Source organism: Microtus pennsylvanicus, chromosome X (genome assembly GCF_037038515.1).
Source record: "Microtus pennsylvanicus isolate mMicPen1 chromosome X, mMicPen1.hap1, whole genome shotgun sequence".
NCBI classification, from domain to species: domain Eukaryota; kingdom Metazoa; phylum Chordata; class Mammalia; order Rodentia; family Cricetidae; genus Microtus; species Microtus pennsylvanicus.
Window position 1 is genome coordinate 127,793,744 of NC_134601.1, and position 25,175 is coordinate 127,818,918.

Sequence of the window (25,175 nt, forward strand, 5' to 3'; positions counted from 1 at the left end):
AAGAGAGCTCAGTATCTGCAGCTACCTGTCCATAGCTAGCTAGCTCAATAGTACCTCTGAGAGATAACTGCTAGTTGTGTGTATTCTGTTTGTTATTTTTTTCAGTACTGAGATTTAGATTTTTATATAGATATCAAGCTTTTCATTGTTATTTCTTCTACTACTGTTCATTTTGTTTCTGTATTTAGTAGGCAGAAGATAAAAGTTTCCCAGGACTTTATTTCTCATGGTTCAATTCTTTCTCCACTCAACAGTTAATTAATCTGGAATTTGAGGGTGAGGCTATATAGGGCAATGAGAACCCATGTAACCCAGCTGAATAACTTTAATGGTTCCCTCCCTTCCAGGCTAGGATGGGCACTAGAGGGAATGGAACAAGTGTTTCTTCCCATGTAAATCATCTGTACTTCAAAGAAGAATTTTTCCATGAGCCTGTCTGTGTTCCTTAAAAGTATCCTACTCTCCTCTAGCTCCTTTTGGCCATGCTATTTGGAGCCATTCCTTGATTCCTGGATTCATTTTGACTCAGTGTATAAATACTTAAGAACTACTCACTCACTTTCTTTTGGTGTTCCTGGAAGAGTCAGTCTGAAGTATATTTCATAGGAAGGATCAGAAATAACACTAAAGGTAGCCACACTGGAGGAGGATGGAAAAACAGAACTATAGGCTAAAAGCAAGGTGTACTAAGATCAGGGAACAAGAGAAAGCACAAAACACTAAGTTCAAAAGTATCAGGGAATTGTTGGCAACATAAAATGAAGATATTTCACAGGTTAAACCTACAATGTCTGAAACCATCCCCTTAGATCACTATATGGAAGGAAGAAGACTATAGAGAATATGAAACCTGAAACCGTACTGATATTTCTTCTATATTTTGCATTTCTTTTTTGACTCTATGAAACAAATTTTCTCAAATATAGTTTGATTAAGCATTTTTCCTCTCCTAATACTTCCCAGATCCTACCCACCCAACTTTGTTCCTTTTCTCTCTTTAAAACAAACAAACAAAATACCCAACAAGAAACACACACACAGAAAAGCACACACACACAAAAATCCCAGAAATCAACATGGACTCTCACCTCTAGTCAATATAAGCTATCTGCAATTGACATATGCTGACAAAGGATAAATCAGTTTTCCCCAATGTAGTTGATCTGGGTATATTAACCACACCTCAGGGCAGAGTAATTGGCCAACACAAAAAAACCCTCATTGTTATTTTGCATTTCTTAAGGTTGAAATTTTTTCAATGAACATTTGGAAAATAATATATTTGCATGGTTCAAAGAATAAAAGCCTCATTAGTACCCTGTCCCTAGCAACCCTATTCTACTCTCTCCCATAGGTAACTATTTTTTCACTAGCTTCTGTATCTCTACAGATTATGTCTTCAGGCAAATATGAACATACACAAACACAATTCTTGTATCTTCCTTTTTTACATAAATGGATGCTTCTATATATGATTCTGTACCTTCATTTGACAAATTCTGGATATCTTTCCAAAACAGTATACAGAGAACTTAAGAAAGATAATAAAAATTATCTTTTATAGCTATTTTATACTCAGTTGGATAGATGAATATTGGTATGTTTCTTAAAAGACATTTTTGCAGTACGTATCAGGAGCCTTACATTTTTTTGTTCATATACTTTGATCCAGTCATTGATCTTTCAGGAAACTATCCTGAAGGAATTAGCAAGAGATAAGGGCTAAGACTGACACAAACACATATTTATTGTATGATTCATTGTAACTACAATCCTCCAAATAAGGAAAAAAGTAGAAAGCAACTATAAACAAATAATTAGATAAAGAGAGCATATTCCTGAAAAAGAATAGCAGGCAGCAATTAAGTATTTATGAAAACTTGAGTAACACAAAAAATAGAATAAATAATGCAATACCAATTATTGAGCCCAGGGATAGAAGGTGCAAAACATGCAGTGCTGCAGAACTGACATCTAGTGCCCTCAAAAAATGTGCACACAGTACGCTGGAGATGGCTCAGCAGTTAAGGGCACTGGCTGCTCTTCTAGAGGAGATAGGTTCAAATCCTAACACCCATAAAAAGCCTACAACTCCAGTTTCAGGGGATCTGACACTCTCTTCTGACCTCTGCAGGCACTGTGTACATGCTGTGCACTTAAGTTCGGACAAAACACCCATAGACATAAAATAAAATGGAAAAAATGTAATGCACACAAAAGATCAAAAGGAAATACAACTAAATGTTAATAATTATTTTCAGTTAAAATTATAGGTGACATTCTTCTTCTTTACGAACTTTTGCATGTTTCCAATTTTGAAATACACACACACACACACACACACACACACACACACACATATATAGTATTTGTTAAAATCAGAAATAAAGGATCCTAGCCCAGTATTTCATTCTAATCCAGAAGCCTACTTGACTCTTTGATTCCTTATGTCTCCCCAAACATCTATCAATATCTAGTCTTTATAGAAGAAAGAATTACTGAGTAGGTGTAGAAACAAGCATATTTACTTCTTTCCTTGTCCAGGCTCTAAAGGCCAAGTTCAGAGCTTTACCACCATGGACCAAGTAGGAGGCAGGGTGTCTCCTGTTCTCTCGCAAACCTAAAGTAGGGGAAAAAAAGAAAATGAATGTCAATGCATCCATTCAGAGGGATGAAGGACTTGTTACCCTTGTCAGACAAAAAAAATGCTAAAGATTCTGGGTACACCTTCAGCTCTGTTACACCAATAGTGTTCAGGCACTGAGAACTTACTAAACACTAGTTTAATCCTGACATGCACTTTATAAGCAATGTTCATTTTATAGTTCAGGAAACTAAAGGTCTGAGCAGTCTTGATCAAAGATATACACATAGCAGGTGCCAGAGCACAGACTAAAAAGATTTATCTATTTGAATATGAGGTTATATTCATTCTATTAAATTAGTCTGCCTTTTAGGTCTTAAACTGTCTTTGCTCTGCCTTACTTCATAAGGAGGCTATTAACAGCCAGCTTTAGGCTTTATAGAATAGGTAAATGAGCCATTAGTCATTCCACATTGAACACTTACATGCCATTATGATTCCATTTATATAATATTCTTCAAATGACAAAATTATAGGGGTGGAAAACAGACTAGCAGTTTTCAAAAGTTATGAATGATGTAAGGGGAGAGAGTGTGAAGTATAATTGTTGTAGCACTTTTTTAGATCATAATAGTCACTTTCCATTTTAATTTTTAGTTAATATACAAAAATACAAAGAGGTTTCACTGTGACATTTTTATACATATAATTCAGTATATTTTATTCGTTTTCTTCTTTTTTCTTTATTATTATTGTTGTTGTTGTTGTTGTTGTTTTTTCGAGAAAGGGTTTCTCTGTAGCTTTGGAGCCTGTCCTGGTCTCGAACTCACAGAAATCTGCCTGCCTCTGCCTCCTGAGTGCTCGGATTAAAGGTGTGCGCCACCACTACCTAGCTAGTATATTTTATTCTTATTCACTCAACCCACTGCCCTCCTCTATCCCTTCCTTACCCCAGAGTCTTGGATTCTGCCTCCATGTTAGATATATTCTATTACCTGTTTGTTCTGCCCATCCCTCACCATGTGTGTCCAACTTTCTGACACTGCAACCCAATGTTATCTTCAAAGTTCACACTAGATAATCATGCAACTAGGTTATTAAAACAAACTGCAAAATCACTTCATAACATCTTAAGTTACTTTATAATTTTGTGCTGGGCCCCCCTTTTCTTCTTTCCTTAGCTACATGCGGCTGTATATATGCAGCTCCTGGACCATGGGTTGGACATGCCTGCTAAACCTCCTCTCTAGTCATAGTCCCTTCTACTTTGATTGATCAATCTCTCTCTCTCTCTCTCTCTCTCTCTCTCACACACACACACACACACACACACACACACACACACACCATAAATTTAAATCTAGACTTCACATATGAGAGAAAACAAAATATTTGTCTGGGGCTGGTTATTTCATGTAACATAATGATCTCCAGTATACCAATTTTCTGCAAATATAAATTTTTTCATTACAGCTGAATAAAGTTACACTGTGTTCAACTAGCACATTTTCTTTATCTACCATCTGTTTATGGACTTCTAGGCTGGTTCTATATCTCAGTTATTGAAACTTTTTACTGTATATATTTAAGGTATTAATGCTGTTTTGAAATACATAGCAAGAAAACAGAAGTAGCAGGTTTTCTTCTCCCATTCCTCCTCTCCACAATTTCCACACTCCCTCTTCTTCCTTCTTTCTCTCTTAGTAAAAGTAATAGCTGGTAAGGCAAACCATACCTCGAAAGATGTCCAGAATATGTTTTCCCACATACCAGCAGATGGTCTCAAAGTTAGGAAACTTGAAGAGGTCTGCTGTGCTCAGCCGCTTCTCAATCTCATAGGCTCTGTAAGGAAACATAATGATTATAAAAGGATCTATTTGCTGATTATTATGTACCAAGTATTATTCTTGGTGCTATGTATCTACTGTATTTAATCCTCACAGTGACCCTGTAAAGCCCTATATACAAAGAAACTTTGGACTCAAAGATTATGTGATTTGTCCAAAGGCACATTAATAACCAAGTAAAGAAAGGGTGTTAACCTTGTCAAAGTGAATGTCACCAAGAACTAAGATACCATTATCTTTGCAGTGGTAGTGGTACATGCCTTTAATTCCAGCACTTGAGGAAAGAGGCAGGTGGAACTCTGAGCTTGAGGCCAATCTGGTCTACAGAGTAAGTTCCAGGACAGCAGGGTTACACAAACACTGACCAGAAAAACCAAACATACACAAAAGAAAAAGATACTTTCTAGTTGTCTTCAACTTACTATACTGCATTTCTTACTCAAGGGGAAAACATAAGCACTACAGCACACAAGAACAGGCAACTTCAGAACTCACTTGAGCTGCATTTCGATGTTAAGGCTGTGTAAGAAGTTCCCTCCAAAGGCTAGGCAGTCCACAGGGGTCAGCACGGCATGAATCCATCCTGTAGTATAATAAGGCAAAGGTCACAGCTAGCAGAAGGCATTTCTTGCTTTGGATACCTCAGTGCCTACCCAGTTTAACCCTGACTCCATATAATACTCTTATTTGTTTCACTGTGGCAATATCTAACCTGGTGTACATTCTGTCAGTATTGCAACCCTGAACAGAATCAACTTATGAAGTTAATGCACTTCTACTTATCCTCTCTTTACTTCAAAACTCTTTCCACTGCTTTACCTACCCTTTCTTATCTAAAAGAACATCACTCTTTTGCTTAGGACTATTCTTTCTAAAATGCACACCACTAGAGCACAATTATTCAATCTCCTTGCCTTTGATCCAATTTTGCAACATTATTTTTTTCCTTAAATATGTTCTATATTCATCTCCGTTTGCCATCCCTTAATCTAGAAAGTCTGTGTCCCTCCTTATCTCTCATACTGACTACTATTCCAAACTGACTTTTTGTTTTGTTTTGTTTTTCTTGACAGGGTTTCTCTGTGTACCTTTGAAGCCTGCCTTGGAACTTGCTCTGTAGACCAGGCTGGCCTCAAACTCACAGAGATCTACCTGCCTCTGCCTCCCAAATGCTGGGATTGAAAGCGTGTGCCACCACTGCCCAGCGTTCTTCTTTATAATTTATTTATTTTACATCCCATTGGCAGCCTCCCCTCCTGCCCCATCTCCACAATTCACCTCTCATCTTTATTCACTCAGAAAGGGGCAGGCCTCCCATGAGCTTCAGGAAAGCATGGAACACATCAAGCTGCCATAAGACCAACCATCTCCCCCTGTATTCAGGCTGGGTAAGGCATTCCAGCAAGAGGAATAGGTTCCCAAGAGCCAACCAAAGCACCCTTACTCCCAATGCTAGGAGTTACACAAATAGACCAAGCTACATAATTGTCACATATATGCAGAGGGCTTAGGTAGGTTCCATGCAGGCTCCCTTGTTGTTGGTTCAGACTCTGAGTTCCTGTGAGTCAGGTTAGATGTTACTGTGGGTTCTCTTGTTATGTCCCTTACACACTTGGCTGTTACAATCCCTCCTCCCTCTGAGCAGGACTCCCCAAACTCTGCCCAATGTTTAATCACCTCATTAGATGCTGAGAAAGCCGTTGGCAAAATACAACACACTTTCATGATAAAAGTCTTGGGAGAGATCAGAGATACAAAGAACATACCAAAACATAATAAAGGCAATATACCACAAGCTGACAGACAACATCAAATTAAATGGAGAGAAACCCAAAGCAATTCCACTAAAATCAGGAATAAGACAAGGCTGTCCACTCTCTCCATATCTATTCAATATGTAGTATTCAAAGTTCTAGCTAGAGCAGTAAGACAACAAAAAGAGATCAAGGGAATACAAATTGGAAAGAAGTCAAAGTATTGCTATTTGCAGATGACATGATAGTATACATAAGCGACCCCAAAAATTCTACTGGGAACTCCTGCAGCACCTTTAGCAAACTGTCTAGATACAAGATTAACTAAAAAAAAAGTCAAATACCCTTTTATGTACAAAGGATAAAAGGATTGGGAAAGAAATCAGGTAAACAACACCCTTCACAATAGCCACAAACAATATAAAATATCTTGGTATAACTCTAAGTAAGCAAATGAAAGACCTGTATGACAAGATCTTCAAGAGTTGGAAGAAAGAAATTGAAGATACAAGAAGATGGAAAGATCTCCCATACTCATGGATCCACAGGATTAACATAGTAAAAGTGGCCATCTTACCAAAAGCAATATGCAGATTTGATGCAATCCCCATCAAATTCCAACATAATTCTTTATAGATATTGAAAGAACAATACTCAGCTTTATATGGAAAAATAAAAACCCTAGGATAGCTAAAACAAACCTATACAATATAAGAACTTCTGGAAGTATCACCATCCCTAATGTCAAGCTCTACTTCAGAGTTACAGTAATAAAAACAGCTTGGTATTAGTATAAAAACAGACAGGTGGATCAATGAAACTGAATCAATGACCCAGAAGTAAATCCATACACCTCTTTATTTTTGACAAAGAAGCCAAATCTATACAATGAAGAAAACAAAACATCTTCAACAAATGGTGCTAGCATAACCAGATGTTAACATATAGAGGAATGAAAATAGATCCATATCTACTCTATCACCCTGCTCAAGTATAAGTGGATCAAAGATCTCAACATAAATCCAGTTACACTGAAGCCGAGAGAAGAGAAAGTGGTGAAGAGCCTTAAACGCATTGGCACAGAAGGCAAATTTCTGAACAGAACACCAGTAGCGTAGACATTAAAGATCGACAATTAATAAATGGGACCTCATGAGGCTGAAAAGGCAAAGGACACTGTCAATAGGAAAGAATGGCAGTCAACAGAATGGGAAAATATTTTCACCAACCCCACGTCTGACAGAGGGCTGATCTCCTAAATATATAAAGAACTCAAGAAACTAGACATCAAAACACAAATAATCCAATTTAAAAAACGGGGTACAGATAGATCTAAAAAGAGAATTCTCAAAAGAAGAATCTCAAATGTCCGAGAAACACTTAAAATATTCATCATCTTTAGCCATCAGGGAAAAACAAATCAAAATGACTTTGAGATTCCATCTTACACCTACCAAAAACACAAATGGCAGCTTATGCTGAAGAGGATATGGAGCAATGGTGGGAAGGCAAACTTGTACAGCCGCTTTGGAAAAAATAATCAATACAGCAGTTTATCAGAAAATTGGGAACCTACCTCAAGATCCAGCTGTATCTTGGACATATAGCCAAAGGATGCTTAATCATACCACAAAAACACTTGCTCAATTATGTTTTATTTGTAATAGCCAGAATATGGAAACAATCTAGATGTCCTTCAGCCAAGGAATGATAAAGGAAAGTTGGTACATTTATACAAGAGTATTACTCAGTTGTCAGAAACAATGACATCAGAAAATTTGAAGGCAAATGGATGGAAACCCACCTAGAAAGATAAACACGGTATGTACTCACTCATAAGTGAACTTTAAAGTAAAGGATAACCATGCTACAATGCACAGACCCAGAGAGACTAAGTAACAAGGAGGGACCAAGGACGGACACATGGATCTTCCTGAGAAAGGGAAATAGTGATTTCCTGAGTGTACTGGGGGCAGATGGGCATAGAAACATGAGGGATCTGATTGAGGGGTGGGTGGAAAAGGAGAGTGCTGGCAGAGATGACTGGAAAGGGGGGCTTTTCAGGTTGAAGTCTGATACAAGAGAAACTCCCCTAAGTCTACAAACATGGCCTCAGCTAAGACTCCTGGCAGTGGTAGATACATAGCCTAAACTGGTCATGCTGTGATTGGATTTGTTACTACCCCAGTTTATTATCTGAGAGCCATCAGATTCAAACTGCTTTTTTATGCCTCTAGGTATAACAAAATCCCTTTGAACTGGTAAAACATCAATACCAGTAATCCATGATAGGCGTGCGCGCTCTCTCGCTCTCTCTCTCTCTCTCTCTCTCTCTCTCTCTCTCTATATATATATATATATATATATATATATATGTATGTATGTATGTATGTATGTATGTATATGTGTATATATGCAACCACTAAAACAAACAAACAAAAAACTAAAGCAAATAAGCCACTAAAAACCACCACAAGTTCGAAACCTAAAAATTCATATGAAAATTCAAAGGATCATAACAAACCAACCTTGGAAAAGATGTACACAGTTAGAGGACTGACAATTCCCAACTTCAAAACTTACTACAAATGTATAGTAATCAAAGAATTATACATTATCATAAGAACAGACATATAAAACAATGGAAGATTTAAGATCCAACATATACATGCACATATGGTCAACTGACTTGTCCTGATTTGTTTTTTTCCATTTGATTTTTTGGTTTTGCAATACAGGGGAGCAAGTCCAGGGCCTTGAACATACTATGGAAGCACTCTACCACTGAACTACAACTTGAACCTCAGATCAAGCAATTTTTGAGACAGAAATCAAGACAATTCAGTGAGAAAAAAATTGTTTTCAGGATAGTCTGGAACAACTGGATGCCAACAGGCTGAAGAATGAAACTAGATCCTCACCTCAAACTATAATATAAAAACAAACTCAAAATCAATAAAAAGAGCTAAATATAAGAGCCAAAACTAAAATGGAAACTGTGACACATAGAAAGCTAAGGCAGGAAAATGACAGGTTTGAGGCTAGCTAAAGTACAAAGCAGACAAAATATAATCTGAGGGAGACAATGTCTCCAAATAAAAACCCTACAAAATATTTATAAGTATTCATGACCTTGAGTTACCAACACTTATAGAGATATAAGTATATATATATCATATATATTATATAAGTATATAAGATCAAAAAGCTAAGGCAGCAAGGTCATAGGTTTGAGGCCTGCTGGCTAGCTATACAGTAAGATTGAGTACAACCTGAGTGAGACAAACAAAAAAACCCAAAAACCACCCTGTAAACCATTATGACAATATATAGGATACCAATAACATGAGCAAACAAAGAAAAAGAAACTGGACAAGAAAAAACAGATAAACTGGATAGAATTCATAACTTTCATGTTTTATAAGACACTATCAAAGAATGTCAAAAGACTCAACTCTTCAGAAAGAGGAGCTCTAGGTAGTTAATGGCTGCTGAGAGAGAGAGGGAGACACAGTCACTGGTAAAATAATCTTCCATGCTCATGTAAACAACCCTCATTTAAGCAACCCTCATTAAATGCAGGAGCACACACACAGATGTGAAACTAGGAGGACTACTTGTTTGAAAAAAGGAATTCAGCAGGGGGAGAGGATAACAGAAGATAATGGGGAGCATGAATGAAGTATATATATATATACATATATGTGTGTATGGAATTGTCAATAAATCAGTTTCTAATGTATTAAAAATAATTTCAAAAAACAAACTGAAGAAGAAAATTATTTTTGAAAATATATCTGATATAGGTATAGTAAAAGAATATAATGAACCCTTGTAGCAAGAAAAATACTATTTAATCAAAGAGTAAGTAAATGATTCCACAAAAATACCAAAGCACAAAGATCTATAAAGTACAGAAGTTTTTTTCAAGATGGTCAACATTAATAATCATTAGGGAAAACACAAACTAGAACCTCAGTGTTACACCACTACTCACACTAGGATTACTATGATCATAAAGATAGAAATGACAATCATTGGAGAAAATATGAAGAAATTAGAACCCTTATACTTTGCTATCTGGATGTAAAACAGTACACATATATACTTTGATAACAGCTTAGCAGGTCCACAAAAAGGCACACTATGGAGTTACCACATGATTAAGGCATTCTTCTCCCAAATAGATAAACAAGAAAACTGAAAATACAAGATATACCTTATCTAAAATACTTCAGATCAGAAGTGTTGCAGACTTGAGACATTTTTAAAATTTTGGAATATTTGCAAATACATAGATATCTTGAGGATAAAAAGAGTTATTCTGGGAATGAGACCCAAGTCTAAACAAATTATTTATGATTCTAATGTACTTTAAACAAACAGCCTGAAGGAAATTTTACATACTTTAATGCACTTATGTCTTTGAGCATGACCCTATCACATTAGTCAGATGTGAAATTTTCTATTTGCAGAGTTGCTTTGACTCTCAAAAAGTCTCAGTCAGTAAAGTACTTGTCATGCAAGAATAAGGACCTAAATTCAGATGCCAAGCATCCATGTAAAAATCTAAGCACAGCAGTATGACTGTAACTCCAGCACTGGGGAACTTGGAGAAAGAAGGACTTGTCAGACTTGTTACAGCTAGTCTAGTTTAGTGAGAAATTATGTCTCAAAAATAAGGTAATGGGCCGGGCAGTTGTGGTGCGTGCCTTTAATCCCAGCATTTGGTAGTCAGAGGCAGGTGGATCTCTGTGAGTTCAAGGCCAGCCTGGTCTATAGAACTGGTTCCAGTACTGGCTCCAAAGCTACAGAAAAACCCAGTCTCAAAAAAAGCCAAAATAAATAAATAAAAATAAGGTAATGGGTTAGAGATAAACGGCTTGGGGATTAAGAAGATTGGCGACTTTTCCAGAGAACCTGGCTTCAATCCATAGCACCCACATAGTAGCTCATGACTGTAACTCCAGTTCCAAGGGATTCAATTGCTTAATTCAGGGCTCCAGGGGGACAAGGCAAGCATTTGACACACATACTTACATGTAGGCAAAAGACTCATACAAAAACACTATAATTAAAAAAATAAGGTGAAGGACAACTGTAGAAGACAGCTGATGTCAAATTCTGGATTCCCATGTGCATACACACCAACATACACTTGTGCATACACAGCGAACTGTGTACATACACTGCACATAGAAAATAAACTCATAAAACATGATTTGGGGGTTTCAGACTATTACATACTTTTGGACTCCCAAGTGTTGGGATTAAAGGCATGCATCACCACTGGCTGGTTGGATTCCAGATTTTTCATTGGGAATATTCAATTCACTATACTGGCACAATAACTTGTACACAAATACTCATAGTAGCATTGTTCATAATAGCCAAATTTATTCCACGCTAGGATGTCTGACACATAATTATAACCTGGTGTAGGAGTTCCTTCTGTTTGTGCCTTGCTATCATTGGTTAATGAATAAAGAAAACTGCCTTGGCCTAGTTGATAGGGTGGAACTTAGGTAGACAGAGAAAACAGAACTGAATGCTTGGAGGAGGAAGGGCCATGGAAGACACAGAGACAGAGAAGCCATGGATCCTCCACATCAAACGGACGCTGGTTAGAATCTCTGGTAAGCCACTGCCATTAATGGAGATGGGTTAAACTAATGTGTAAGAGTTAGCCAATTAGTAAGAACTAATGGCCAAGCAGTGTTTTAATTAATACAGATTCTGTGTGGTTATTTTGTGTGTAAGCTAGCTGGGCGGCTGGGATAAACCCGCTCCTCATGTAACAATAACCCCAGCTGCTCAAGAAGCTGAGGCCTGACTAGACTATGCAGTTAGCTCAGTACCAACCTGGGCAACTTAATGGGATCCTGTCTCAAAAAAATATAAAATAAGTAGGATAAAAAAAATGAATAGTGGCTGTAGAAATAGCTCAGTGGTAGAGTACTTACATAGCATTCAAAAGGCTTTGCATTCAATCCCCAGTACCAAGATAAAAAAGAAAATAGAAACAATGCAAATGTAAATAAAAACAAACAAAATGTGGTTGGAGGAAGCAGATGAGCAGTATGGAATAGTTTATCAAGGCATGACAAGGCTGTTCACTTTTTTCCCCATTCAAACTCACAGCAGCTGTGATTACTTGTGTACGAGATTGGGCTCTCTAACATGCAGTCACAGAAGGATGAAGTGTTCATGGGGTCATCCTTCCCTTTGAAAATTTATATGCAATTAATGGTTGATAAAGACAGAGATTTTCTTCAGTAGTAGCCACTAGTAAGGTTCCTAATATGCTTCTGTTAAAAACTCTAAGGAAACTTACTGTGTTTCCTTAGAGTTAAAAACTCTAAGGAAGGACTCTCAACAGAGGAATCTAAAATGGCTGAAAGACACTTAAGGAAATGTTCAACATCCTTAATCATCAGACAAATGCAAATCAAAACAACTCTGAGATTCCATTTTACACCTGTAAGAAAGGCCAAGATCAAAAATACTGATGACAACTTATGCTGGAGAGGGTGTGGGGTAAAGGGAACACTTCTGCATTGCTGGTGGGACTACAAGCTGGTACAGCCTCTTTGGATATCAGTATGGCGATATTTCAGAAAATTAGAAAACAACCTTCCTCAGGACCCAGTAATACCACTTTTGGGTATATTATCAATTGTACCACAAGGACTTGTCCTCAATTATGTTCACTGCCTGTCATAGCCAGAACCTGCAAACAACCTAAATGCCCCTTTACCAAAGAATGGATAAGGAAAATGTGGTACATTTATACAATGGAGTACTACACAGCAGAAAAAAAATAATGACATCTTAAAATTTGCAGGCAAATGGATGGAGCTAAAAACACCATATTGAGTGAGGTAACCCAGATCCAGAAAGATAATCATTATATATACTCACTCATAGGTGGTTTTTAAACATAAAGCAAAGAAAACCAGCCTACAAATCACAATCCCAGAGAACTTAGACAACAATGAGGACCGTGAGAGCCATACATAGATCTAATCTACATGGGAAGTAGAAAAAGACAAAGATCTCCTGAGCAAATCAGGAGCATGGGGACCATGGGAGAGGTTGAAGGGAAGGGGAGAGAAATGGAGAGGAGCAGAGAAAAATGTATAACTCAATAAAATCAATAAAAAAAGAAGAGGGAAATATGTAGCATATTCATATAATATAATACTATTTTGCAGGGACTGGAGTTGTAGTTCCAGTTGTAGCTGGTAGAGGTTTTGCTTAGCATGAGCAAAGCCTTGTATTTGATTTCTAGCACTACATAAATGCAAAAATTAGGCATGGTAGTACAAGCCTATAACCATAGTACTCGAGGAGATGGAGGCAAGTTCAAGATTATCCATGGCTACACAGCAAATATGAGTACATGAGACTCTGTTAAGGGGGGGGGAGACTGTTTTGCCATAAAAAAACAAAGTGGTAAAGTAAGGTGTCACATGCTTGTAATCACATACTTTTGAAGCTGACAAAATATTTCAAGTTTGAGGTGAGGCTGGACTACAGAGCAAATTCCAAGATCACATGAAGCTGTCTAAAGAGAAAACAGGGTAGGGGGTAAACACTTGTAATCCCACCACTCAGAGAAGGTAGAGGCAGGAGAATCAATAGTTCAGGGCCAACTTCAGCTACACACCTAAATTCAGGGCCAGCCTGGGCTAAATGAGATCCCATCTCAAAAACTATTAAACTGACAACAAATGCTGTGACATGAACTCTGAAAATATGCTGAGTGAAAAAAGAACAAACAAAAGACAACAATACATTTTATGGAACACAATCACACACACATACACACACACACACACACACACACACACACACACACACACACACACACACATATAATACTCAAAAGAGGCAAGTCCATAGTAAAAAATTTGTTGTCAACAGCCTGGGAGAAAAACAAAATAAGTAACTGTTTCCCCCTTGGGAAAGTGAAATAGTCAAGATCTCCTGAGAACATTGGGAGCAGGGGGTGGAGGGAGAAGGGAGGGGGGCAGGGCAAAAGGAGGGGAGAAGGGGAGTGGTGAGAACTTGAGGGAATGGAATAGTCGAGATGGAGGAAGGACAGAGGTGAGAGCAAAGAAAAAGATAGCTTGATTGAGGGAGACATTATGGGGTTAGAAAGAAACTTGGATCTAGAGAAACTGCTTGGAATCCACAAGAATGACCCCAGCTCCTTGTGGTCTATAATTGACAAGGATGTTTGTGTTCTTTCTGGCCCGCGGGTCTCCACAGAAGCAGTAGAGGTATAAAAGGCTTTAGCTCTGGGGAAAATAAAGGTTGCTGTTCTTCAACCTAAAAGGAGCCTCTTCTCGGCATCCAGGCCAGCAAGATCCTAAGCAATGGTGGAGAGAGGGCCCAATCTTGACTTGTCCTGTAGTCAAACTGATGAATACCTTAAATGTCACCACAGAACCTTCGTCCAGCAACTGATGGAAATAGAGGCAGAGACCCACAGCAGAGCACTGAGCTGAGCTCCCAAAGTCCAGCTGAAGAGTGAGAGGAGTGAGAATATGAGCAAAGAGGGCAAGACCATGATGGGGGCACCCACTAAACAGTTTACCTGAGCTAATGGGAGCTCACCAACTCCAGCCAGACAGGAAAAGGAACCAGCATAGGACCATAGAATATGGCTGACAGTTGTATGGCTGGGGCAGACAGTGGGGCCATTGGCAGTGGCACCAGGATTTATCCCTACTGCATGTACTGGCTTTTAGGGAACCTATTCTCTTTGGATAGATACCTTCTTCAGCCTAGATATAGTACGGAGGGCCTTACCCTCTCTGTGGAGTGGATAGGGGCTGGCAAAATGGCTTTGCTGGTAAAAGCAACATAGGCTAGATAATGCAAAGAAAGAACCTTATAAAGTTAAAGAAATTAAATGCTAAATTAAAACTCTCCCCAACTTTTCAGGCCCATGTAATTTCACAAGAGAAGTCCAGTCATTTGTTTGTTTATCGTTAGCTGAACAAGTTAACTCATGCCTTTAATCCCAGCAGTTGGGAGGGAGAGGCAAGTAGATTTCTGTGAGTTCAAGGCCAGCCTGAATTTTAGAGTGAGATCTTATCTCAGGAAACAGTAACAAAATCTTTAAAATATTTATTTTGTTTTGTTTTTAAATGGAGTTTTACTAAATTGCCCAGGCTGGCCTTGAAAACACAATCCTCCTGCCTCTGTATCCCAAGTACCTAAGATTCCAGGTGTGTTTCACTATGCTCTCATTCAATAAATATTTTCACTATACATTTCAAGAAAATTCAATGTTAATCCTGATTAAAAAAATCAAGGAACATTTAATTTGGACAGAGATACCTTGTTCATAGAAGACTCAATTAGATTCCAGGTATCAACTCTCCCCAAATTGAGACAACAGGGCTATTTCTTCAAAAATAATGTACATACTTGGCTCAGGATATAACTCAGTACAACATCTGCCTAGCAAAACACAAATTCAGACCTACGTGAGACCTAAGAATTCAAGAAGAAAAACCCAGGCATTAACTATTAAGAAAGAATGTTTCCATCCTGGGTCATTCAACGTTGTTGACTAGAACATCAGCCTTGAAGTTATTATCCCTAGAGTCACAGGGCTGACTCCATCTATCTATACCCAATTTACATCAATCCAGTATAAAGAGGTCAATCATCCTCCTCTTGCCTGCTCTGCCATGTGCAGCCTCCACAAACAACCACACTACCTACTGGCCACCGTATAAATTTTCTTGAGGTCTAGTTCTTAACCTCTCAGATGATGAGAAAAAGAGATCTCACATAATGAGATTAAATTACGGGCAGGATTTGATACAGTGCCACCATCTTTCTGCCTTTCCCATCCTCCCATCCTCTCCTCTAGAGGGACTCAAGAATGACCTGTAGGAATGAAAAGTGTTTGTCCTTGCTTCACAGAACACTTGTAGCACTTTTCCACCTGGTCACCAAAGAACATCTCGTTCTGATTAGAGGAACTGCTCCAACACTCAAAGAGAGTCAGATTAGCATTTGTGGGGCGGATCAGGTAGAAGATCTTCTCACCCTAAAAAAAAAAAAAATACCATAACAAAGATGTCAAGCAAAGTCCTTCTGGGACAAGAGATGTTCCAAAGGGCCAAATCTCTCTCCCATCCTTCACAACCATAGCAGTATTCCAGACCCATTTCCCATTTTTTATATCATTTTTTTTTTGTTTTTTGTTTTTCGAGACAGGGTTTCTCTGTGGTTTTTTGGAGCCTGTCCTGGAACTAGCTCTTATAGACCAGGCTGGCCTCGAACTCACAGAAATCCACCTGCCTCTGCCTCCCAAGTGCTGGGATTAAAGGTGTGCGCCACCACCGCCCGGCTTTTATATCATTTTTTATCCACTGCTGAAATTTCCTTCAAACTTATGAAAACAAGTTGAAGGAGGTATTTAAATCAAAACTGTTTAAGTTAGGAGAGAAATATATGCCAAATACTTACTCTTATTTCAGATGTAATACCTACCAAATGAAAAATAGCCTCTATAGGTAAGATCAATACTACTAGTCCTAGAATTTAAGGCCATATTACTGATGAGAAAAAAATTGAATATGCCTTTAAATACCAGTTACACAGTGTTCCTTCTCACACCTGCAATCAAAGTTATTAGTTTTAAAAGTTTAGTAATTGCCCAAGGACTTCTAAAAGGTGATTTTTCATTAGATGATTATCTGTTGGAAAAATATTTTATTTCCTAATTGTGTTTTGCTTGGATAATCACCTGATAGACAAAATTTGGTGGGGAAAAAATAACCTAATATATTATCAATTTAAACATAGAAAACTATTATATTGGTTACAAAAATAGATATGTGTACTATACAACTGGTGAAAATTGACAGTCCTCACAGATTGGCTAATAATAGTATTATATCAATTTCCTGATTTTGATAACTATCCTGTAATTAGTTAAGAAATACTTTTGTTCTTAAGAACTATATAATAAATTATTAGAGATAAAAAGAGACACTATGTCTAAAACTACTCACAAATGTCTCAGGAAAAAGTATACAGTCACTTTATTTCATTTGCTTTGGAAGAAGAAAATGAAAGCATTTGTGAATATGAATAAAGAACAGAGGAAATCATCTCATTATCCTTGTATTTTTCTATGAAAATATTAAAACATGCACTTACATAACAGCATTTTCATTTACATGTTCCAATTTGTCATGATAAACCAATAAAAACAACTAATTGAAGATGTATGATCATTTTGTATAACAACCATGAAGCAAATTTTCTGTTCCTTCCTTGGTTCTTCTGATAAGATAATTAAACAGGATAAACAGTGGTGAAAATAATCAAAATTATTTAAGAAATGTTTTCATAACTGCAAAAATCTTTTATACCCACCATACAGTAATTATAAAATCATAATAACCCACTAAAAAGAAAATCATAGGAATTATTACTTTGAAAAGAATTGTAATATGTCTGTTTTATCTGTGGCCATTAAGTAGCTATATAATTATCAAAATTCACAAACATAACAATGAATTCTTTGGTACAGATATTAAAGTTTGGGGGAGAGAAAACTCATGTTATCAAGAATTTCTAAAGAAAATACAAACATTTTCATACATATTGGTAGAATAGAAATACTAGAAATTTCTAATATTAGAAATAAAAGAAATTAGTTCCTTTAAATAGGGAACAGTTGGGACTATCTTAAGGAATCTATTTTAATTCAAACTACTTCTGCAGTGCTAGAAAAACAAAGAAGCCAGAGTCTTGCACATGCTTAATAATCACTACATCATTAAGTTATATCCCCAGACCTCAAAAAAAGTATTGTTTTAGTGCTGAGGTGCAGTCTAGGGCCTTTTGTTTTTTTTTGGGGGGGGCAGAGTTTCTCTAACAGCGCTGGCTGTCCTATGGAGACCAGGTTGACAACTAGGCACACATCTGAATCACAGACATCTGCCTGCCTCCCAAATGCTGGGATTAAAGGTGTGCACCACCACTGTCTGGCTCACCTAGCGCCTTCTTAGGCATGCCTACCTCCATCGCCATGTATTTTTTGTTGTTGTTCTTCGTTTTAGTTTGAGGTTTTTTGAGACAGTAGCTCATGCTTTAGCTCAAGCTGATCTGAAATTTATCATGTAGCTCAGGCTGACCTCTAACTCATGGCAACCTTCTTGCTTCAACCCTCCAAGTGTTGGAATTCAAGGCCCAAGCCACCATGCCTACCTTCAAAAGCGTTTTTGCTTAAGCACCAAAATTAGAGGCCCCTCTACCAAGTAACAAGCCTTGATAGAGTTAACTATGTTAAAGTATTACCTAAATAGAATATGAAAGGCAGGTACATCTGGTTACCTCCAGAAGTCATATTCATCCCTACCTTAAGCACATGGTACCAGACTGAGGTGCCACCAAAGTCAATGTGAAAATCTGTATAGCTATCCCGCACACTCATGAGGCAGTACTTCTGTACATTGGGTCTCTCAAACACACTTTCCTCTGGCCACAAGTTCTCCACCCATGACAACTTGCGAACAATCTTGGGTGTTTCCACAAGGTTTGAGAGCCTAGTAAAGAAGGTGAAAAGACATGTAAACTGACTGAAAATTGAAAGTTTAAGCCTGAATAAAATATCCTGGCCAGATAAGACAAATAAAAAAATCATTTTCTCTACAGAACCCAAAGGTATATATAACACTTATTCCTATAAATTTGATCAATAGTCTTTTAAAATCTTTTTTTAATTTTATTTATTTTTATTTGCATTTACTTTATGTGCATTGGTATTTTGCCTGCATATATGTCTACGTGAGGTGTCAGATCCCCTAGAACCAGAGTTATAGATAGTTGTGAGCTGCCACGTGGGTGCTGGGTATTGAACCTGTTCCTATGGAAGAGCAGCCAGTGCTCTTAACTGCTAAGTCATCTCTCCAGTCTTGATTTCAGCCTTATTTCATCAGATTCCTAAGTCCTAGCTCCAAATCCTTCCCCAGTAGAATGTGCTCATTTCTACTACTAAATTGTCATAGTTATCATTTCACTTTCCGTCTACTTATTCAGCACGTAGTTTATAAAAGTTGCATTGTCCCTACCTTGATATCTTCTTTATGAAAAGCCCTTACACTACAGAAACCTCCTGGAGCTCAGTTCCATAAATCTGGCTGTTTTTATCCTATATAAACTCATAAATCTTTTAGAACATTATACACTCTCCTGTTTGTTTTGACCTTCAGGAAAGTCGATGAAAACTCTGCAGTCCATCTCTACAAATTATTTAAACAAAGAATTATGCATTCATGTATATAGCACATATCCACATGCAACCTAGTCCCTCAGCTTTATTTTCTGTGTGTTCCAGTTTTTTCCCCTTTTCTGCATATCTCAAAGCTATCTCACAGACTTTCTGGATGAAGTGATATATAAAGCAACTATAGCTTTTAAATATGTTTAGATTCTTTAATCTTAAAAGCTATAGTAAGGGTTTTAATATAATGATCATGATACCACTGCGGGAAACTGAAAAGTACATAGGACCTTACTGTACACTATTTTTGCATCGTCTTGCAAATCTAACTTTTTAAAATTATCTCAATAACCAGTAAGTTTTCCTTTTTTTTTTTTTTTTTGGCTTTTCGAGACAGGGTTTCTCTGTGGTTTTGGAGCCCATCCTGGAACTAGCTCTTGTAGACCAGGCTGGTCTCAAACTCACAAAGATCCGCCTGCCTCTGCCTCCCAAGTGCTGAGATTAAAGGCGTGCGCCACCACTGCCCGGCACCAGTAAGTTTTCTAATAACAAAAAGGTATGCCATAATTTCTTGGTATTCACCACAGTTCTGAGTATATAAGTATAGACAGAATATTTTAAAGAGTACAACCTTTCACTTTTAAACACAGGCAACCTATCTTTAGAAAAACTACTTACATTTAATTTTTAGATTTTAGAATCTACTTCCAGAAACTGAGGGCTTATCCTTCAGTTAGGACAGTTATGAGGCAAAAAATATAAATACTAGAAAGAGTTCAAAGAAAGATGCCCTAAAATGAAGGAGACAAATTAAGTAGATACTGTACAATCTAGTTAATGTTAGAAATTGGAGGAGAGTCAGGTGGTGGTAGTATGAACATGCCTTTTATCCCAGCACTTGGGAGGCAGAGGCAGGCAGATTTCTGTGAGTTCAAGGCCACCCTGCTCTACAATGTTAGTTCCAGGATAGCCAGGACTATACAGAGAAACCCTGTCTCAAAAAAAAAGAAAGAAAGAAAGAAAGAAAGAAAGAAAGAAAGAAAGAAAGAAAGAAAGAAAAGAAAAGGAAAGGAAAGAAAAGAAAAGAAAAACTGGAGAACAAATTGGCTTAGGTATTAATAAAGTTGAATCAATACCCTACAAAGTATATACCACCTTCCCACTCCAAAGGAAGAAACAAACCAAAATATAAATTCAAGTATTCAAGTATATCTACAAGTTTTAGACAACCAGGCTTTTGTTAGAAAGTTTTTGTTACCTTTCCCCTCTTACCTGGTGTCAGAGAATTCCAAACTAATGACATTGAGGACTTTTTCCCTCTTTCCACTGTAATAATATTTCACAAAATCACCGAGTTTCATCTTGCAGTCAGCCTGACGGGCCACATCAATCACATCAATCTCTTTGTCAGAACCTAAAATAAAGAAATGAGTACCAAGCAATCTCAGGGACAAAAAGTTCTTGTCACCTCACCAGCACCTAGTCTTATACTCAGGAATTCTGTCTTCAGATACTTATGTGTTCAGAGCAAAGAGTAGGAATCTATCACACTCTCTTCTCAAGATCTGGGTGGAGGCCTGTTAGGGACTCTCATATAGTCTATCGGCCATGGATATGCTTCTTTATTTCTTCTCTTCCACTCTCCCCACAAACTTAAGCTCCAGTAATAAATAGTATGTAATAACATGTGTCAGAGAAAATATGATACCTAAAATTTGCCAGGTTAAAAAAATGGGAGTGGGACCAATTTAATTTTGTTTGGTCTGTTAATAGAAGAGAATAAAGCAAATACTGTCATTAACAATGAGTGCTCACACGCACGCGCGCACACACAAATTAAGATGAAAAAGAGACTAGAATTCTGTCTCTCTGCCTTGCCAAAGAATGACTCTGGGCAAGGCACTTCACATCATATTCTCAAGATGGCTAGAAAGCAAATCTAAAAAGGTGGATTAGAGAAGCGTCTCAAGTCCTTTTATTTCTGTTATGTTTGAGGCAGGCTCTCTCTATGCAGCCTTGGCTATCCTGGAAGTCACTATGGATTGAACTCAAATTCACAGATATCAGACTGCCTCTGCCTTCCAGGTGTTGGGCTTAAAGGTAGTATATGCCACCACATCAAGTATGACTCAAGTCTTGATGGGAACAGGTAATGTCATAGTTAAAAGGGTCTGTGGTGTCTTACCAACATAGTGTTCCACATCCCTCACAGTGAATGATGGAGAGGGCAGCGTCATCCCCAATCCATCCTTCTTCAAGACGAGGATAGGCACACTGAAACTATTCTCTTCCAGGAATTCCACCGTTAGCTGACTTCCCGTGGGCTTCAGAATCACTTCATCTGAGCTGTGTGGGTCACAGGAAAGAAACCTTGACTTTGAGATTTTGTTCACTAAAGGCATTAACGGCCTCTCACGTAAAGGGCATAGTCTTCCTGAGGGAGTCTTATATGGGGTGACAATTAATGGCATACATCTCATATGCCAGGAAAGAAATGACCTCTCCAAAGCAGGAGACAAGGTCATTGACAGAGGTGGGAATATATGGTGAACAGACTGCTCTTTTCTGAATAACAGAGGAAACTAGTCAATAGCTTACCTAAGGAAAGATATAATTAACAATTTTGACTCATTTGTTCTAACTCAGAATAGCAACGTCCAATTTAAAATGTTAGTGAAGAGAACAAAGACTGAGTTTTTACAAAACAGTATATAAACACTTTCTCAATACATGCACTTATAAAATGGAAATTCTTTTTTAAATTTTTCATAAAATAAATATATTCTGATGATATTTTTTTCCCTTCCCTCAACTCCTAAACATGATAGAAAAAAAGATAGTAGATACATGGAGGTATAGATTAGTACCAGAGCACTTACTTAGCTTGCATTGAGTCTATGATTTCAATCTCCAGAACCAAAAAGAAAATGAAAGAAAAAATAGACTATGAAGAAAAGGAAAATGAGTCATATCGAAACAAACATATTAAGCTCAGTATCTGTTTCATTCTCTATGTAGTTCTAGATGGCACAAAAATTAAACTGCAGAAAGTAAAGCCATAAAGGTACTAGGGAAAAACATCTAAGAGATGAAGACCCAGTTGCTACTAAAATGGTTAGTAAATAAATTGATCTGCATTAAAAACTAAAACTCTCTGCAAAAAAAGCTGTTATAAATTAGTTTTCTTCAGTGGAATCTCACTGAGTATATTAACCACACTTAAGGGTACGTTCCATGCCCAGCAGTAGATGGCCATCACCAAATAAATTCAAAGGTATTTTTGTAGATTTTTTGTTTCATATTGCTTTGTTAGGGCTTTTTTTTTCTTTTTTCGGTCTTGTCTTTTGTTGATTTAATGTTTTGTGGTGTTTTTTATGTGTATGTCGGGGGGCACAGAGAGATTTTCTTGTGGGATTGTTTGTTTTAGTATGGTATGTTTTTTTTCTAAAGAGAGAAATAAAAAGTGCAGAGTTGGGTGAGTGAGGAAAATCTGGGAGGAGTTGGGAGAGGGGAAAAGCATGATCACAATATGTTACATGAAAAAAATTCTCAATAAAAATATGAGAAATGCTTTAGAAAAAAGGAAAACTGTCAATAAAGAAGACTCATAAATAACCGGGCAAGGGTGGTACACACCTTTAACCCCTGCACTCAGGAGGCATAGGAAGGCAGATCTCTGAGTTTGAGGCCAGCCTAGTCTACACAGTAAGTTCCAGAACTTCCAGGGCAACAGAGAAACCTTGTCTTGAAAAACCAAAACCAAACAAAGGAGTCATAAGTATACAAAAATCAACCTATTTCATAATTAAGGTAGCAAAAGTTAAAAAGATTTCACTAAATATTGATTAGAACAAAAAGTTTAACATTAAAAAAAATATTGGCCAGGATATAGTAAAATCAGGAGCCTTGACAAAATGTCTGTATATAAAACTGTACAACCTTTATGCAAACAACTAGCAATATTTATAGATTCTTTTTTTTTTTTGATTTTCGAGACAGGGTTTCTCCTAGCTTTTGGTTCCTGTCCTGGAACTAGCTCTTCTAGACCAGGCTGGCCTTGAACTCACAGAGATCCACCTGCCTCTGCCTCCAGAGTGCTGGGATTAAAGGCGTGCGCCACCACCGCCCAGCTATTTATAGATTCTTCAGGCATATTCTTTTGACCTAACAATTTCACTTTCACAGTTAAATCTACAACTGTACTTGTCACATAAGCAAAAAACTTAAGTACAAAGATATTCACTGAGGCTTCAAATATAGCCCGGTAGTAGGGTACTTGCCTAGCATGCATAAGGCCTAGGTTCAATATTTACCACTGAAAACTAAAGATATTGACTACAGAAGCTTTCTCAGTAATGGTATAATACTGAAATCAATTTAAATAGCCATCAATAAAAGACTGGTTAAATAAAATATATATCCATTCAATGAAATACTAAATGACCATGAATGAGAATAAAGAATATTTGTGTAAGATTTGTGGATTATATATTTGTGATTTCATGTCCAAGACATATAATTTAGGCTTAAAAACAAAAGTAATGTACAAAACATAGTGTTTCCATTGTTTCAAAAAATAAAAAAGGACACACAAACACATATATGTGGATACAAAGAGTATTTTTGAAAGAATGTAAAAGAAATTAGCTGACATAGATAGAAAAAAGGATCTGAGGGGTCTGAGGTAGACTGACAGCCTTTAAATTTTTTTAAACCAATAAATTAGAAAAATAATCTAAATAACACTTGAAGAACAGGAAACCTGAAAACAGTTCAATGAATTTAAAAACCACACAGTATTTATTTATTCAACTCATTGTTTTTGTTCAAAAAGTACTTAATTTGTTTTTAATAAACCCAGGTTAATTGAAGAAAAAAAGAAAACATTTTTGGCTGTTAATAAACCCAGGTTAATTGAAACAAAAAAACGAAAACATTTTTGGCTGAAAAAGAAATACAAGACAAAAGAATGTTTTAAAGTTTTCTCTCCTCTACAATGAGAGAATTAAATTTGCTGATCATTAAAAATTCTTCCAGACATTAAATGAAAGACTGTTATGACTATGGAAGAGGAAAGGGGGAGGGAATAAGAAAGGGTCATTGAATAGGTGACTATGATCAAAGTACATTTTGTAACATATGGAAATGTCATAACAAAGCACATTACTTCATAAAATTAATATACACAGGGGAAAACAAAAAGAATTCTTCCAATTCTAGCATTCCTCAAATGCTTATAAATTGACTAAGACAAATGTTGCTTCCCAACTACTGCAGATTTTTGTAAATAGACCATCATGTACTCTAAACATCAAGTGAAACTCTAGCCACTGTTACTTAGAAACTGACCAAAACAGAAGTTTCCACCCATAGGAGATTTTGCAGGGCCCAGAAGATAATCCAGACATGAGAGAAGCACTGTCAGTTGAGAAGCTGAAGGGAAATATGTTCAGCTTTCCATAGCCCTGATGCTTAATATTCCTTTGGACAAATAGTCCTCACCTGTCGAAAGTCCTACCCCGGAGTTCTCGAATAAACATAGAGCTCCCAGTCTTCACTGGTTTTCCCTTGTGAGTATCATGCCCTTTGGAAGACACACGGCGTTTCTTCACTAAACCAGAAAAAGACAAGAGGTCATGAGTTAGAATGGCCAGGAGCTAAGATTCCATGAACAAAGGCCTCCATACTCAATAGGTTATTTTCTAATCTAAAACCCCAGGAGGCATCTA

The 25,175-nt window shown here is 37.2% G+C and overlaps 1 protein-coding gene across 6 annotated transcripts in view; it reads right to left on the bottom strand.

Annotated features, from left to right (window-relative positions):
- Phf8 (PHD finger protein 8) overlaps window positions 1–25,175 on the bottom strand; it is a 98,419-nt gene that overhangs the window by 55,434 nt on the left and 17,810 nt on the right. For all 6 annotated transcript variants that reach the window (XM_075958872.1, XM_075958868.1, XM_075958867.1 and 3 more), the window contains exons 4-11: window positions 24,949–25,057; window positions 21,632–21,792; window positions 20,719–20,860; window positions 18,583–18,769; window positions 16,095–16,257; window positions 4,927–5,014; window positions 4,320–4,426; window positions 2,529–2,620 (exon numbers count right to left, since the gene is read on the bottom strand). In XM_075958872.1, coding sequence (XP_075814987.1) covers window positions 2,529–2,620; window positions 4,320–4,426; window positions 4,927–5,014; window positions 16,095–16,257; window positions 18,583–18,769; window positions 20,719–20,860; window positions 21,632–21,792; window positions 24,949–25,057 — 1,049 coding nt within the window. The remainder of the gene's footprint in view (window positions 1–2,528; window positions 2,621–4,319; window positions 4,427–4,926; window positions 5,015–16,094; window positions 16,258–18,582; window positions 18,770–20,718; window positions 20,861–21,631; window positions 21,793–24,948; window positions 25,058–25,175) is intronic.